General features: G+C 41.6%; 1 protein-coding gene across 12 annotated transcripts in view; it reads right to left on the bottom strand.

The window, feature by feature from the left end:
• Positions 1–818: 818 nt before the first annotated feature.
• svila (supervillin a) overlaps positions 819–18,240 on the bottom strand; it is a 44,441-nt gene continuing 27,019 nt past the window's right edge. For 9 of the 12 annotated variants that reach the window (XM_040127401.1, XM_040127405.1, XM_040127399.1 and 6 more), the window contains 21 exons: positions 17,212–17,295; positions 16,312–16,398; positions 14,898–15,075; positions 14,635–14,807; positions 13,401–13,556; positions 11,893–12,029; positions 10,553–10,700; positions 10,315–10,460; positions 9,883–10,058; positions 7,940–8,093; positions 7,538–7,817; positions 6,498–6,652; positions 6,283–6,388; positions 5,554–5,761; positions 5,257–5,390; positions 4,973–5,128; positions 3,943–4,086; positions 3,638–3,759; positions 3,237–3,392; positions 2,266–2,286; positions 819–1,816 (listed from right to left, as the gene is read on the bottom strand). In XM_040127401.1, the coding sequence (XP_039983335.1) occupies positions 1,730–1,816; positions 2,266–2,286; positions 3,237–3,392; positions 3,638–3,759; positions 3,943–4,086; positions 4,973–5,128; positions 5,257–5,390; positions 5,554–5,761; positions 6,283–6,388; positions 6,498–6,652; positions 7,538–7,817; positions 7,940–8,093; positions 9,883–10,058; positions 10,315–10,460; positions 10,553–10,700; positions 11,893–12,029; positions 13,401–13,556; positions 14,635–14,807; positions 14,898–15,075; positions 16,312–16,398; positions 17,212–17,295 (3,008 nt within the window). In that variant the 3' untranslated portion in view covers positions 819–1,729. The remainder of the gene's footprint in view (positions 1,817–2,265; positions 2,287–3,236; positions 3,393–3,637; positions 3,760–3,942; positions 4,087–4,972; positions 5,129–5,256; positions 5,391–5,553; positions 5,762–6,282; positions 6,389–6,497; positions 6,653–7,537; positions 7,818–7,939; positions 8,094–9,882; positions 10,059–10,314; positions 10,461–10,552; positions 10,701–11,892; positions 12,030–13,400; positions 13,557–14,634; positions 14,808–14,897; positions 15,076–16,311; positions 16,399–17,211; positions 17,296–18,240) is intronic. The other 3 variants (XM_040127398.1, XM_040127407.1, XM_040127409.1) reach the window with 1 other exon arrangement.

The following is an 18,240-nucleotide window of genomic DNA, read 5'->3' as shown; positions in this document are numbered from 1 at the left end:
TCCCCGTCCTGACACACTGTGTAGTGAATTTTTATCTGCTGCTAACAATACTAGTGACAAAAAAAGCCAAGTTGAAATTACTGGGAAAACATTGTTAAAAACATAAACTGCACATGATTTTATGTATCTTTTCTTCTCAAAAAATTGCCCATCTTTTGCTTTGCATGTATTTTGCTTTCTAAATAAACCCTGCTAACATGATAGCCTTGCTGGCATCAGAGCAATGCTTCTTTATTGTTCCCGAACAGGCCTTTTCCACAGATGACATTTTAACGCGTCAGTGTAGGAAATTCACGGATGTATTAATAATAAAATTAATGACGGCTGAATTCCATTTAGCTGCTTCAGTTTCAGGGCCCTGGTATAGTCCACTTTCACACTGCCATGGCTTACGGGGACACTTGAATAGAACAGAGCCATCATTAATGTTAGTAGTAGCACCTGTACTTCTCCTACCATGACAAAAAGCCAAACTATCTGCGTCAAAAAGGCCTGTAAATCAGATTAATTCAATTTTTATTCTTTTCCGTGTTTTTTCTTCCCGATCAGGTGCATCTCTGACCCCCCTAATATGACTGATCGTGAGTAGAACTGATCGGAGTGTCTGCAACAGTCATCTCTTCAGTCTGCAGAAATTAGTGCTATACTGCCCTCTACTGGGTGATTACATAAGCATTCATTTTATAGACACCGGTGGCATACAATGGTAAAGGTAAACACGATTCAGCTCAACGAGCGATGCTACTTCTGTGATGACTTGGACCGTACCATCGAGAACAGTAAACTGTAGAGAGATAAAGACAAGAAAAGGCAACAAGTTTTCGGATATCCAACTTTCAGGGTTTATTTCGCTAATACTTCTTTATATCACAAAAAGTCCTCAAAATGCAGACTATGATCTGTGTATAAACTGTACACAAAACAAGGCACTATACACCGTAGGACTTAAAAATCCAATGCATTTCATCATCACTCGATCTTTGCCTTTAATCAAGCCTGTGTCCTTTCTTCTGTCTGAAATAATAATGACACTAGATGTGTCCAAGTAAAACTGCATCATTTGATTTGTAAAGGGCAAATGGTGAACTGTACAGCGAGACAGAATTTCTCTAATATCCAGTATTTCTCAACATATGACACAAACCTCCTCAACATTCATTATACAGTTTATTTAATTATTTTAGTTCAGGGAATTCATGAAGCTTTTAAAAAATCCTATATAGATTTTAATATAAATATAAATTATTTGTGATGCATAAACATACATACAAGAATAGCAGAGAGCGTGATGTGGAGTGTGTTGAACAGGTTGACAGGCCTGCTCCCACTCTAACAGATGGCTGCGTTGCTGACAATGTAAGGGCGCTGGCTGTCCTGCGTATTGTACATATGTACATACATTAACAGAGTGTAAATTTAAATAAGCACTATTGACACATTCACTCGTGGTTGCTTCTGCCTACATTTGTCTCCTACTTACACATCCAAAACACCGACACGAAAAGCAGATGAAAGGGAAGTCTGCAGCACGAGAAGCTGGCACGCCTCTCGCCTGCCGATTCCACGACTTTATAACTCCTCTCGGCCGTCCTCAACCCGCCATTGCCGGGTTAACTCAGGAGAGGCTACCACCGAGCCTCTGTTGTGTCCAGGCGTAAACAAAAGGAGACAAAACAACATGTTGGTGGCTTTTTCTGATGCTTATAGCTCGGCTTTCTCTTTCAGCTGTTTAGAATAGTCCCTTGGCCTTCTTCAAGTTCACCTGTTTCCAGACGGGCAAACCCCCATACTCCTCTCTGGTCATCTCCAAGGCTTTCTGTGGAACCAGTCATGCACACAGTCAGTATGAAGCATACAACACCTCACCGGCAGTCACGTAGTAGTTTACCGTATAAATTGTTCAGAATTTCGAAAACCAACAAATCCTGCAAACGGCATGGTGAAGAATGAGTAACTTCTGAGAACACACTCATGCATCAATGATTCAAACCACCATTCTGCTGTTCGAGTAAAATATGGTCTGTGTCAAGTTGGATTAAGACCTCTTATTTCAGGATTCAGTGCGGTGCCCACACCAACTAGTAGATCGTGAGTGAACATCATGCGAAACAAATGAGAACTTAGATGTTTTATCAGAGAGAAAATAAAAAAAAGATTAGTTCAGTAGAGTTGGGAGGGAAATGGATTATGTGTGATAGAGCTGATGAGGAGTGAGGATGCTGTGCAACGAGACGGGGTCATCCATGCTCAACTCAGATGACTCACCTTCCCGTAAGAACCTACACCCTGGAGGTGGGAATGAATAAAACAGAAAAAATTCACAAAGAGACAGGAGGATGAAGAAAAAATGATAGAACGGACAAAGGACAAATGCACAAGATTGCAGGTAGAAAAGCCAAAGAGAAGGATGAACGAAGACAGAAATCTGAATAAGCTAAATGATCAACAAATAGCCATAAAAAAGTCAGGACAAGCATATACAACATTCCAGACAGTGATAGGAAACACCGTAACATTTGACTATCAAAAACACATCAATGAGCCACACTGTTGCACTGTGTGACACTTTCCTTCATTACCCATGAACACACACACACAGACACACACACAGACACACACAGACACACACACACAGACACACACACACACACACACACACACACACACACACACACACACACACACACTGTAGGTTACTTTCACTCAGTCCCACATATGTACACTTTCCTGGTGCTAGAGCACCAAATGTGTATTACTCAGCTGCTTATAACAGTCTCCAACTCTGATTTAGAATTTTAAAAAATGAAATTATATGTTCATGATCCTTTCTTTAAGACTTACGTCTCTAGCAGGGACCAGTGGGCTTCTGAGAGCCACAGACAGGATAGGAAAGTCAGAAAGTACTGAGAGATGGACTAACACATTGTTGGTTTTTGCCTTTTCGTGAGATTGGAGAACTTACCAAACAAGTTAAAAATTTGTATGTAACACTTTAATATAAATAAATTTTTTTTTATGTTTGACGTATAGTGATTTTACTGATGATGGCATGTACACTATAATTATTGTGGGTTGGACATTGTCATTGGGGGTGATTTGATATCCTCCTTCTCATAATGTCAACTAAACTAAACTAAAACAAATGTTTTCTCTCTCTTTTATTTATTGACAGATATCATATTAATATCTAAAAAACGTATGCACCTTTAGAGCAACACAAGTGACAGTCTTCCTACCTCAAAGTCCTCATCAGACAGGTAGACCTCCAGGCGAAGAGGGTCAACTCCCTCAGGTAGAGGCCGTGCCAGAAGGTCTGCCAGTGGGTATGTGGTTTTACACAGCCTGGCCAACACGTCCTCCACCAGGATAATCTGGTTACACACCTCTGCCTCCTGAGAGCACACACAAAATACTATATATATGTATACGGTATATATAAATATATTTATAATTACAATGCAAAAAGAACCCAGAGAGCTGGATATTAAATGATAAACTGAATTAGGAAAATCAACCAACAATGAGCTGTATTTCGATATATAAGAGTGCACTGATGGCTACACTGGCTGAGCAGTACTGTTTCATATCAGATGATGTAGCTGTGAGTAATCAGAAAAAATTCATTTGATCCACACACCCTCTCCGTGATCTCAGCGATGTCCTCTCTGTGCTCCCAGCTGGGGAACATGTTGGTGAAGGTCAGTGGCTCCAGGCCAGCGTGGATCAGATATGCTTTGGGAGGCTTCTTCTCATTCTTTTCTGGGGAAATAAATCAAGAATAGGTCATTGGCTAAGCGGGGCTAATGCTCTGCTTTGTGTATGGTCTTTCAGTAAAAAACTGACCTAACTTGAACTGGTTATGGAAGGAATAACTAACATGCTGTAACAAGCGATGACAGAGAGCAACAACAGTTGTGACTTGTACGTGGCTTGAAATAATACCTCTACAGTACTGCAGCACAGTCTCCATGGCACACTTCCTGTCAGAGTCCCAGCGGATTCGGGCTGAGCCGGTGCTTTCACTGTCCTGAGGCCACCAGCCCTGCCACAGGTACACCTCATGGTGGTTGTCCACCAGGAACAGGGCTGAACATAGGAGATGGGAAACAAGATGATTTACACCTTCCTCGCGGAGGTGAATATTTTCTCAAGGGTAACTTTTTTGAGACATTCTTCACAAACACAAATTAGACAAATTTATGTCCATTCACTCATGCTTTATTTATTAGTTTCATTTTTTCTTTGCACTGTGAAGCTAAGAGACACAACACACTTCTTGCAAGTGTGTGCTTTTGAATTTTTTGATGAGATGGCCTCAACATTAGAGCTGAAGCAAAATAGTCTCTCATTATTAATATTATTATTATTGTTATATTCCAAGCATAAACATAAATCATCCTCTGGATCCAGCCACTCCAATGTGAGGATCTGCTGCTTCTCTCTTTTTTATATTACTGCAACCTGAAGATCTTTTGGAAAATGCTTGGAAAAGGTTTTGGGGTTACTTATTTTCAATCACTGAAAACAGGTTTTTCCCACCGGCCAACACATTTACTTCCCATTTAATAAGGGCAAGTAGTCCCTCTCGGTTCCAAACCATTTTATATCATCTAGAATATTTCGTCTCAACTTTTAACTGCCAAACACAGCTGAATAACATTATAAGAGTTAAAATGCAGCTTTAGAGCTAAAAGCTTTTTCATTTTGATAAATCACCATGTTGTCATGTTAGTCACCTCATGGAGTATCACTCAAAACAGTGTATACAAATGAATACATTTTACATTAGGGTTCATGTTTTGTCTTTTAATTGGTAATCTGGCCAATTAATCAAAACATTGGGACTTGTATTCCGTTTAAGATTAAAGTTAGGATTACGAAATGTGTGTAGACAATAAAAGGTCAAACGTGTGTGTGTGTGTGTGTGTGTGTGTGTGTGTGTGTGTGTGTGTGTGTGTGTGTGTGTGTGTACCTGGCTGAGAAGCCGCATAAAGGTCCTCCTGTAGGAAGGGCATAGAGTTCACCTCCTTGGGGGCTCTGGCTGGGTAGAGGAACTCCACAGCTGCAAACTCCCCTGAACTGCTGCTCAGCTGGTAGAGACGAGGTGTGAAGTTAAACCTGCCCGGGTCTGAGGGTCAAAGGTCAAAAATATGACACATAAGCAAGGACATTAGTAAATAACACTATTCACACCCTGCATATGTTTACGGTGTAGAAAAGGTAAGAGTGAGGTTGTAGGCTCTTATGTTCCCCCACCTTGCAGCATGCAGTCATATGCTTTTCTGTCCCTCCGCCTGAGGGCTTCCCAGAATCCTGTGGGCTCCGCTCCCTCATCACATTCCCGGATGGTCACCTTGCTGCTGCTGTGAAGGCCTGTTTCCAGAGGACAACTGCACAAAGACAAAGGCTTCAGAGTGACTTGATGATAATGCTAATACCACAGCAAATCAGAACTGGCTGTATGTAATTAGGTTTTACAAGGTGATCGAAAGACATTTCCTTTTTTTTATCTGCTGGTAGAGACAAATTAAACGCAATTAAGTTTCCACCCACTGTTCTTTGATCTTGTTGGCAGCCGTGCGTGCCACCTCCCGTGTGTGTGTCTGAGACTTGCAGCCGTGCCACAGGTAGATGAGGGCTTGGCTGACACTCAGCAGCACCATGCAGACTCTGGAGCGCAGGCTGCTGCAGTGACAGGCCACCTCCAGCAAGTGGCCCTCCACCTCCACCTCTCCCCGCACACAATACAAACGCCAGTCATCTGGGGACAAGCGGGAGCAAAGTGAGGAGACGGGGGAGATGGACACCCCAGTTAAAAAATATGTTTCACATTATAGGCATTTAGCTGAAACTCATATCCAGAGAGCCGTGTTAACAGTAACTATAAAAGAAGCAAACTAAATAACAGAAACTCAGTTATTTGGAGGTGTGGGAAAACACAGAGCTCCTGAAAATTTCAATGGGAGTGTTTACCCCTCTATTCGTGAAATGCAATTCTTCTCTAAGATACAATTGTTGTTCTCAGATATATGATTACATGACGTCCATGACTACTAAAACAGGCAATCACTGCTGTGAATGTAAGTCTAAGAAGCCATTGTGAGTCTCATTTATCTCGACCTGTCAGAGATTGTGTATCTGAGTATAACTCAGAAAACAGAGATCAGTAAACACACTCTTTTTTCCCCTCATACAGAAGAATGATGAAAAAGCAGCGCAAACCAAATTGCGCGTTTGTTTTTCTTGAGTAACGACAGTGCTGAAGTCATAATCTGGGCTTACTCTGTGAGTTTTCCTCTTCCTCTTCTCTCTTCCCTGAGTGGACAACCATCCCTCCTTTGAAGCACTGCAGGAAGCACGGAGGCTCTTTACCCTGCTGGACTTGGACCTGGAGGAATATGAGGTGAAACAGGGGGAGTCAAACCTATCTGCACACGCAGTGCTAAACTCAAGCGGACACAAGAAAAGAAAAGAGGCTTGTATTTTGTGTACAGCACCTGTGCTCCTCGCTCTTCGTCCAGCTCCACCGTCATCAGCGCTGATGTTCCTTTCTCGCTGACGGTGGAGTTGCGGCCCTGCCAGAAGAAGTAGCAGCACTTCTCCCTCCCGGCCCCCGTCGTCTTCAGCTGCTCTGGGTTCTGTCTCTTCCCAACTGATGGCAAGTGTTTGTTAGAAAGGGGTGTGACAGACTGCATCTGCAAAGTGCTGCATATTGCATTCAGCTTCTGTAATGGTCACTGTGACCTGCTGCAAGCCCTGACTACTGGAAGATTTTGTCACAGCATGCATTTGGTGCTGTGTGAATCTACTGAAATCAAGTCATCCACATTTATACTTTAGGAATCGAGTTGAGACACCTTTATAAGCAAATATTAAACTGTGTGTAGTATAGCCCATCACATAAATCTCTGGTGTTTTTCTAACTGATCATATAAGCACACATTATAAGGGGGAGGTGGATTATCAGATGGACAATGTTTATTATAATTACACCATTAAACATTAGTCATGTATTCAGAGTGAGTTAGAGGTATTTCAGAGAGTGCTGTGGTTTCTGCAAACTGCAACTTTTCTTATTATTGGTGTCTTCAGCCTAAACATCACTTTGTTGTTCTGCAGCCTTGCATATTCTACTCATTTTATTGTATCAAGTCTATGCCGAGTAACACTTTCAAACCCGACCACCATTTTAAGGCTGCACCACTGCATCAAATGGAAATGTTGTAGATTCTTTTTTGGATCTTTTCGTACACATTTACACCAATTCATTCTAACGTGTCCTGGGAAACTTTGGGATGCTCGAATTCAAAATTAAGTTCTGTGGGTTAAAACAATGCCTGATTAAAAAACCAAGTCAGTCGGGCAGAGTTTAAGAGGTTGAAAGTGAGAGAAAACTGTAAAAACAGAGCCTATAAGAGAAAATGTAACAACAACCTAAGATCCCCAAGTCTGTGCGGTGACAGGACTGTGTTCATAAGCGATGGTACATTCTTTATTTGACAATTCCCCAGCAATACAGTAGGAAATCAGTACTAACCCGCAGTGCTGACCATGTATTTCCACTTCACCACGTAGGTGTCGCCTTCGTGGAACTGGCCAATGCTCTGGTGCGGCAAGCGGCTGTAGTCGAACTCCAGGATGTGCCACACCTCCACCGCTAGAGTGCTGATCTCATAGCTCCGCCACTCCTCAGCCTCCACCAGGCCGTAGCCCCGCCCCACATTGAACCCATCCAGTATGGTGCAGACGGGCGCCTGATGGAGGGGCAGCATCAGGGAGGCATCGTATGCACGGGGCTGATCAGAGGTGGGCTGCTCCTAAGGTGAAGATAAGAGTGATGGCAGAGAGGGACAGATCTCCATCTGATCCTGTGTATAATTCTCGACGTCACATTAATGACAGGATTAGGGCTTTTATGTGATGAAGTACTTTTGGATACCTTTTGATCCGTGATTTGGTCGTTGGTGTTTTTTGTGGGACTGGGTGTTTTCCTGGAGTCGCTCCAGTCCAGGAACTTCTCTTTGAATAGAGTGGTTTCATTGTGTTGAGTCAGTCTGCCGAACACTGCCCAGTCAGGTCGGCCCTGGCCTTTCCTACAGGTGAAGAGGATACAGTGCGTCAATGACACAATACCAGTACTTCAATCAATGAAAATGTTCTCAATACACTGTTGTAGTAATAGTGGTTATCTCTGGCGTTCAGTCATTAATGACAGGTATTATGAGTATTTACTCTATAGTGGAGTGAACTATTGCATTCTTACATTCAAGTTCATTATTAAATTGGAAAGTTACACATTTTTTGTCCATCAGGCTCTGTGAAATCAATTTGAAATTAAATAATAGATACTACCTTAATATGCCAAGTCTGAATTTTAATTTGAGTGGGTTTACATCAATAGTAAGAGAATTGTGTGGGGGATCTAGCCCTTTAAACACATGGTGCCCAAATTTTAGGGGTTCAAAAGTAATTGGACATATACACGAGGTCAAAGAAAATCATCATATTTAATATTTTTTGGAAAATCCTTTGCAGTCAATGACTGCCTGAAGTCTCCGACCCATAGATATCACCAAACGCTTTGTTTCTTCACTGGTGATGCTCTCCCAGAGCTTCACTGCAGCCTCCTTCAAGTTCTCGCTTGCTGGGGGGTCTCTCTACCCTTAGTCTGGTCTTCACCAAATGGAATGCTGCTCAGGAGTGAAATCATCAATAGATGCCAGTTTGGCAGTTCCACGGGCAGCCATACATGCCTAAGCCATAACAGAACAACACCATGTTTGACAGGTGATGGCTTTGGGTCATGAGCTGTTCCTTTTTTCTGACACGCTTTCCTCTTTCCATCAGTTTAAGGTTGATTTTTTCTTTCCATCAGTCTACAGAACTTTTTTCCTGAACTCTACCAGTTTCTTTTGTGTCTGTGTTTTTTTGAATTGCAGCCTGACCTCTGTGTTTTTAAGGTTAACCAGGAGTTTGCATCTTGTGGTGAATCGCCTGACATTATGGTCATGTAATCTTCTCCCCTATATGTTGTTGACGACGAAACAGGCACAACCTAAATCCCGGAGAGCCTTCTTGACTTGCTGTATAGTCATAAAGGGGTTCTTCTTCACCATACAAATGATTTTGTGCTCACCCACAAGACTTGTGCTCCTCGGGCTACCAGTTCGTTTGCCATTTTCTAGTTTTCTTGTACACACCTGCTTTTTTAGAATGAACCCAAATGCTGATTTTGGCAAACCAACAACTTTTGATATCTCTCTAATAGATTTTTGCTTTTTTTGAGACTCATTATTATCCTCTTCACTTGCATGGTCACCTCCTTACTCCTCATATTGACAGACAACTCCACTTCAATCTAAATGGCAACTCTCAACCAACATTGAAATGACACGCAGTTTCCCAAGAAACATTTATTAGCCAAGTGTCCAATTACTTTTGAACCCCAAAAAAAGTGGGCACTACTGTATGTGTTTTAAGGGCTATATCTCCCACACAGTTCCTTTATATATTAATGTAAACCCACTGAAATTAAAGCTGAAGCCATTGTGAGTTTGAGAGTCAGAAGAAACTCAAACAAAATTTGCAAATATGACAAATTGCATTGCAGTTTTTGTAGACTTTATGAAGTTGTGGTCACTGACAGTCCTCTATCATCAACAGGAGTAGAGGAGCCTACTTGTTGTTAACTGATATTTCAACATTATACAAATATACTGACCAAACACACTGAACACCAACAGATAAATGACAATTCTTTGCCTTGTAATGATTTTGCAAAGGCGAGGAGCACTATGTGTAAGTACATATCCTGTGAATGACCTACTGCATATAATATAAGCATCGAGTCATGCTTCTGATCTGTAGTGTGGGTTTCCATACTTGGGTATGAGTGGATTGCACTCTCCCGGGTCGAGCGGGTTGATATCACAGTTTGTGTAGTCGAAGGTGCCGTTCCACAGGTGCTTGGCCAGCTGGAAGGCCACCTTTCTCTGAGCCAACGTCACTTCCTTCCCGTGCCATATGTACATCTCACTGCCAAAGTCAAACACCAAAACCTGCACAGGAAACAGATAGAGAGAGGTGTTTTTTTACAAGCCAATAGTAGTAGCATGATTTGCTGTCTGCCACAATATCTGCTTTTTTATGACCACTGGGGGGAACTAGCGTTTAACAATTTAAAATGCTATGCATAATAGCTTGAAATACTTACTGTTCTTTAGAGTTCTAACTGATTTACAGCTTTACATGTTCAACTATTTAAAATGTGAATGAATACTAAGAGAATAAAAAGGCTAATTTAGGCTGTCTGACCTCCGTGGGGTTAAGCAAGGAACAGCGAGGCATCCTGGCCCAAAAATCATCATCTGGGACCAGTTTGTCATCCATCAGGCGGTAAATACAGTTTGTCTCCACAATGGCACCCTCATACAACTCGTCTTCATCTGGTGTTCCTGCAGCTACAAGGAAAAGGACAAGGGCATTGTTGCATTTTAGTGCGTCAGTGCACTGTTTTATCCAGCTTCAATCCATGTCAGATATAAGTCCTTACACTGATAACTTGACTGCCCTCCCAGAATCTTCCAGAACTCTTTGGCAGCGTGGCTGTGTGCGTTGACGCCCTCCTCGATGACCTGTACATAGTTAGCACGACAACCCAAATCTCTTTTGCTCTGGATGAAGTTGGCCAACTCTGAAGCCTGAAAGAATGACAGAGAAAAAACTGTTTATTACATTTTCTGGATGAGTTCCTGTTCAAACAAATTCCAAAAAAAACACAGATTTTCTGTTCTTTTTAATAAATAAGAGAGATGGTTAACACACTGTTTATAAGTATAAACAGGCAAACTAGAATTACTGCTTTGCGGTTATATGCCTCTACCAACTAGTCAAATTGCAGTTTACATCCATACCTGGCCTGACTCATAATATATGTAGTGAAGACTTTGAAGGAATTTAATAAAAGGTACTAAGTGTATTTTACCATTATTAGCATATGAATTCTTAATTTATGGCCAAAAAATGTGTTTTGTGAGGTCACAGTGACCTTGTCCTTTGGCCTTCGACCGCTAAATTCTAATTAGTTCATCCTTGAGTCCAAATGAACATTTTTTCCAAATTTGAAGAAATTCCCTCAGAGTGTTTGTCCATTCCATTCGTGTTCACAAGAATGGGATGGACAGATGGCCTCCACCGTGGCTGGCGCCAGTGTGGAGGCATTAAAAAAACCCAAGATCCAAATGATAGTGATTTTTAAATTCATTTGTAAATACCTAGATATCATTTTGGCAGGAAAAAACTGGTTCAATCCTGTCTAAAATACAAAGAAAAGTCTGTTTAAAGTTTGCCATTTGTTTGCCGACTTAATAGTGAACTGAACTATAACAACCATTTGGAAATTATGTGGGCCACGGCTCAGAGCGTCCCTTTTTGTCAGATTGAGGCCAGCACTCTGTTCAGCCAATCAAAGATCAACAGCCAGTCTGGGCTTTGAACAATGGCCTTGTTTTGTGTCAGTTTCCTGCAACAGCCCTGCCAACACGCACACGCGCGCACACACACACACACACACACACACACACACACACACACACACACACACACACACACACACACACACACACACACACACACACACACACACACACACACACACACACACACACACACACACACACACCCTTTTCGCTCTGTCCTCACACACACTTCTTCCTTTGCTCTGGCACTGCTGCTTCCTACCACGGCTGTGTTTACATCCTGCACGTGAAGCCTGTCCCACATAACAACATCCTTACTCCACCTATGTTGATATGCCTGAATCTAAAGTGTACCCAGACTAGATTGTTTTCTAATGTTTTGTTTTATTTCGTAGCATTCAAAAGCCGGACTAACCTTGTTCCTCTCAATGACGTTGGCAAACTCTCCAGTCCAGATGAAGCAGTGGTGCGGCGTGATGAGCAGGAAACAATCGCCGCTGTTCAGGGAGGGCGCTCTGGGCTCCACCAGCCTGGTCTGGACGTGCCTTCGGCCTGGTTTTACACACAAACACATAGACAGGTGGCTCACCAGTGTCAGCTCTGATTATCGCTGCCAGCATGCCTGGGTTATCGTACAAGGGGTGTCAGGGCAACAATGTGCCAGCCATCACCATTTGACTCTGTACATGTATGTACATGCATATGCTTAGTCAAGAACCCAGCAATTTGTATTAAAAACTTCTCAATTTACAACTAACAAATGTAGCTAAGACATTATGCAAATACCTGAGAAATCATAAATGAGTCTAAATACAAACGCAGGGTTGTTTAAGGTCCTTGGTGGTTCAGGATCCGTTTGGCTCATCAGAAACCAGCACAGGCTACTCTAAAGCACCACTGTCAGGTTGGAACAGTTGACCTAACAAGGTGGTACCCCCTGTGTAGTGGATTTGTTCTGGATTACACACAGTGGGGTTTGGAGGAGGGGGATCAGCCCATGCCAGCGTGAGATGACATAGGGAGAATGACTTAGAGCCACAGCTGTCACCAACAGACTTGTGGAGGAGGTGCAAAGACACCGAAATAGACCCACTCTCCTCTCCCATTTTAGATATCCTCTGGTAAGGACATCCTTGAAGCAGCATCCTCCAGAGCTTTGTGTAAAATAGGAGCTGTTTGTTTTTCCATCCTCTTGAGCATCTGAATGGAGATAATGCTTCACTGCCTGAATATTTCACTTCTATTTCTCTACAGAACAAACAAACTAATTTAAAAGATAAGGAAAATGTTGACGTTTTATATACCCTGCTGCTTGGCTAGCTTGATTGTGCAGTAAATAAGCTGTATCCTTAAGCCTGTCTATTTGAAGGGGGTGCCTTCAATTTTATTTTTCTATGGCCAACAGAAGACTTCAAGAGATAAGGCGCTTCTTTGCTCTCTTCATGCAATGCCGCTTGCTTCTTTGAGTTTTGAACCAGGGTTACGCTGTGCTATAGTTTTCATTTTGCGAATCGAAGTTGAATGTTAGCAACGTCTCCTCAAAACAAGAAGGTCCTGGGTTCAAATCCACCGACACGCAGAATGGACGGATGGAAATAAAACCGAATGGGTACTAAGTAAACCTACAAATAGACCCTGAAATAATGTCTAAGGGAAAACTGGACGCTGTGGCTAGACCTGTTGGGAACCACTGCTCTTGGTTTATTAAACTGTTTTACTAAATAATATTGACCATACATCTCTGAAATATATATATGTATTTTTCTCTCTCTCTATTAGTGAGTGCCCATTACAACTACACTTTTTAGAGTCAATCTAATATAGACTTCCCCCCAAAAAAAATACAGACGATAAAAACAGCCTGTTGTGGATGCAGGTGCACCCATTTCTGGGCGATTGAAGAAGCCTGTCGGTTCAACTGACCTTTGACCTGCAAGAGCATGAGTCTCTTGTAAGGTACAGCACTGTTGTTGGACATCTGTTCGGAGATGCTGACACTGCGCAGGTTGACATTGCTGAAGTTTTCCTTGCTTGCGAGACCAGCCAGAGCCACCTCAGAAAAACCAGAGTTCTTATTCACTGCAATGAATAGAAAAAACATAGAGGGGGGACATGAGACAGAGAGAAAGGTCATAACACAAAACATTAAATCATTATGTTTAGCCCTAATACAAAGATAAGTACAGAAGCAACAGCTAGGCACACATGATCTTTCAGGCATGACAATGAAGGTGTCTATATGACAGCGGCAAATACTCCAGAGACAGTTTCAATGTTTTTATTGCTGCTGTCGGAGGTGAAGGAGGAAGTTACACGACTTTTGACTTTGTAGGTTCTCTGACGTCACTCCGACCATGTGCAGCTCAAAAAACAACACAACGAAGATTCTGAGGGTTGCTCCGCACAATGACGGGAAACTGACTCCAGTGCCATATCTGATGCAAGATGTGGGTCAGTTAAAGTCCCCAAGTAGCTCGAGTGGGTTAGTTCACAGCATGGGGAGATTATTTATAGATTGTATAATATCAGTGACGCTTAATTTTGTATTTGAGATTGAGATGTATGTTCTGTTGTCGTCCATGCGCTGTGAAAGCGGAAGCCTTTTTGTTTCAAACACCGGGTGTTCAACAGGTCAATACATCTTTCTGCCAGTATCATAAAGACAAGACAAGACCAGACATTTATTGCACTACATGATTACAGGATTACAACTCTTCACAAGAAGACGGGGATATTTGTCATTGCGTTTCTGCAGGGTCACATCTATAAAAGCTCATGCATCTGCCGTGTTCAACAACTTTTCACAAGGCTTCACAGGTTGACATAAAGGGGAAAACAAGATCACAGACAAACATTTACTGCACTTTATTAAAAATGTGCAATTCCCATGGGATAGGCCAAGATTGGATTCTGATTAATGAGAAGAATTTGATGCCATAAACAAATTGGAACATATTCAAGAGACTGATATTGTGATTGATAATGTACAAATTTCACTTGAAAACATTCAAGATTTAATGGTGTTACATCAAGAATTGTATTAAAAGTTTAATCGTGCAAATATAGAATTAATCTTGACAAACAAGCCTGTTACATGTTGCATCCCTAAGCATATTCATCTCATGTATTCTCCAGCTCCTCATCCATTCTCACTCACTCTTCTCAGCCTTCATCCTCTTGCTCTCCAGCAGGCCCACATTGAGCCTCTGCTCTGTGTACTCATGTCTGATGTCCTCCCTGGCAGCAAGCATCTTTAGAGGGTTCCTGGACGACTGGACGTTCCGCGCAGGGCGCACCGCTCGCTTGTGCTGCACCATCTCCGAGGTCAGCCTGGGAGGGGGTCAGAGGTGAAGGGTCGGGATTAACAGGAAAGAGGTCTCATACTGATGGTTTAGTCGGAGGTTATTTTACTGAACTTACTTTGGCACCTGGGGACCGAAGATGGCATCAAAGTCGTCATCCAACTCCACCTTGTTGGTGACAGAGGGGAGCTCCTCCACTTGGCGGTAGAACTTAGAGAAAGTTTCATCTTCGAGGGTCATCACTTCCTTTACCTTCTTCTCTGTCACTGTGATGGTAGCTTCTGGCAGTCCGGACACTGGGAAGGTACAAGACGAGGCTGTGTCAGCATCATACATTATCTAGAATTCATTTATGTTACTACTACAGACTATTTGTCAAAGCTTGTACAAACACCACTTAGCTTATCTACTGCTAATGAAAGTGGTAAGACTTACTTATTTATGAATAAATATCAAATTTATATTGTAACTTTTCTTAACGAAGAAAATTTTCATAAAGCTACTAAAAAGTCTTATTTCTATGCATGCATAAAGGAATTATAAAATTATAAAATTATAATCCTCTTGATTTTTATTATATGAAAACTAATTTTTGATACTATCTGTGTCTGTCAACATTGTCGAAGGCAAAAGCTGGTGCATGCAGACCTGACAGGACTGAAAATGCCACAGTGATTGAATGATCTGATGTATGAGTGGAAGCCCTGAGTTAAAAAAAAACAAATATGATTAGGGTTAGTACCGTGGTTCTAAAAGAATTGTATAAAGGTTGTTTTAAAAAAAAATCTTTTTTGTCCTGGTTGCACTGAAAGGGGAAAAAAAGGAAAACATCCTGATTTGATATGAGAGGAATCTCTCCCACAACTTAAAACTGGCTCTTTCACAGTGTTTCCTGGTTTATTAAAGAAATCCATTTTCTTTGTACATATCACATGATAATCAAGCAATACATTTGTTACAGTGCGCTTATGAAGGCACATATTTAACCTCTAGCTACTGCATCCTTTCTGTTAATCTGACGACATCTAATTAAGTAAAATGAAATGTTACTCTGTGACTCTGATGCTTATTCAGACATGAAACCAACATGCTAAACAGCCTTTACATTTTTGTCACGAGGTGCATATCTGAAAGCGGCGCTATTGAAACATGCTTCCTGTCATCTCCAGTAACCAAAGGTTTCACCAAATCCACTAGGACTCTTATGGATTGTGAATTAAAGTATGAAAATACTAAATGCATGCAATATCTGCCTGGAAAAGAGCAACACTAATAGATTCTCTCATCTTAAATGAATCATAGTGAACTAAAGAACACTGAATTTAATGCATTAAGTTTGGTCTCAGTTATACATTGATTAAGAATGAGATATGCATCCTTGTATGAATCTATTAATAATTGTATGGTGATAATGTGGCATCATTTTTTATTATTTGAACAGTGTGACAGGAAAAATTCCACACTCAGTCACCAAGTATGGTGCAAAGCTGAAGCACGACGAACTTGTAGACAGGATGCTGAACAAGACTGACCTTTACTGTTCAGTTTGCCTAGGAATGACTCCAGCTTATCCAGTTTCCTGTCCGACTCCAGGTTCAGATCTGATATGGCCTTGATCTCTGCACACACGCACACGCACGCACGCACACACACACACACACACACACACACACACACACACACACACACACACACACACACAAACACACGCAGAGAGTCACAATGAAGTAAATGTGAACATAGTCTCAAGCATTTCACATTTAACAGCCGCTGAATATGATTTCTTCTGGCCATACGGAATCATGCATATTCATTAAAGTAAACACTTTCCCATGGGTTTATTCTATTAGGCTTTGTAACCTAATAGAAGTCTCACAGCAACATCGGCCACATTAGTGTAGATGATATGGTGGGTTTGGAGATAATGATGAATTGTGGATACGGTGCAACACAAAAAAAGTAGGGGTAGACCTTCAGTATCAGACATCTCCTCCATGTCTTTTGAAAGAGAAGCAAAGACAATCAGTTACATAGTGTCCAAATGAGATCTGAGCCAGAATAAATTCAAAAACTGTAAATTTAGCACGGGTGGACAAACTATCAACTCAATGGCGCAGAACCGGAAATCATATAACACAGGAATCCAAATCAGTTCAAAACAAGATTTCACTTCATTCATTGTATGTAGAATTTTATTTTTGGAGAATGTGTGTCGGGTGACAGCTGAGGATGTAACAAAGTCATGTCATTAAGTCTAAATCAGACTGGAGAGGCAGCTGTACTAACTAAATTAACTCAACGGTTTTACGTGATAGCACAGTGACATAACAAGTAAGCAGAGGATACAAGAGTGTGGGCAGAAAATAACATGTCAAGTAGACATAAAAAATGTAAAGTAGAATAGATGAGTGAGATAGCAGGAAAGAACTGACCTTCTTGTGGTTTGGAGATGGCAGGGCTACTGTTCTTAGGTTTGGATGGCGCTGGAGACTGTACGGCAGAGGGGGAGGCCAACCCTGATGAAGGACCACAGACAGCTTTAAGCATGCAGTGACTCAAACGGCATGACATGGTTACACTGGTTATCCTTTTCAAATGGTGAAATATCCAAATAGGTTTTTAATTTTTTTTTTTTTTTTTTTTTCATAGTTTCCTTTCGTTAGGACATTGATTGTGACTTTGTGAGAACCGTTATTGAAAGATGCATTATAACCAGTGAAAGAGAAACATAATAGTTAACCACTGCTAGGAGGGTCCCGTGTACTACCAATATTTAGGAACAGTCACACTCTAAAAGACAACACCCACTGGCTGCGTTGTAAAGCATAGCACATACCAGCTAGCAGGGTGACATCTGTACATGCCAATGAAGTGATGTGCCAATCATAAGCTCAAACATTTAAAAAAGTGCTGCTTTTCTGATTCCAATGCTGGGGAAACAGGCAAGTGGCATATGTTGAAGTCATTTTGTAGGCTTACATAGAAAAAACAGCAGGTCCAGGGCTTTTAGCACCTGCAATATGCCACCAGTGTATGTAAGCCAGCATTAATTGATAATCTGGCGAGTTGCTGGCAGCGTAAAAAGCTGTCAACACAACACTGACATATTAGCACCTTATAAATATAGAAAACAGTTGCTTATTTACACATTAGCAGACACAGAGCAACATTAGCATCTATTTGGAGTCCTGTTTCTGGCTATCTAGTTGATGTCAGTCATATTTATTCTCCTGTAGGATAGCTGTGTTTTGGTTTACATTAACTCCTGAGGAAAATGTCTGTCTCTTTAGTTGCTACATGCCCCACCATGTTCACCAGCTACTTGCAATCTTTGTCTGCTGTTTGTTGCTGGGCAGGTAGTCTACAGTGTGCTTTTTTTATGGCAGGAAACGGCTGCCTGTTGTGGCCAAAAACAAGACACTGACACTGAATTAAATGGTAAAACCTAAAAGGCTACCAGA

The sequence above is a fragment of the Xiphias gladius genome, chromosome 5, assembly GCF_016859285.1.
Source record: "Xiphias gladius isolate SHS-SW01 ecotype Sanya breed wild chromosome 5, ASM1685928v1, whole genome shotgun sequence".
Lineage (NCBI taxonomy): Eukaryota > Metazoa > Chordata > Actinopteri > Istiophoriformes > Xiphiidae > Xiphias > Xiphias gladius.
The sequence above is the reverse complement of the archived record's forward strand: the minus strand, read 5'-3'. Positions and strand labels throughout refer to the sequence as shown.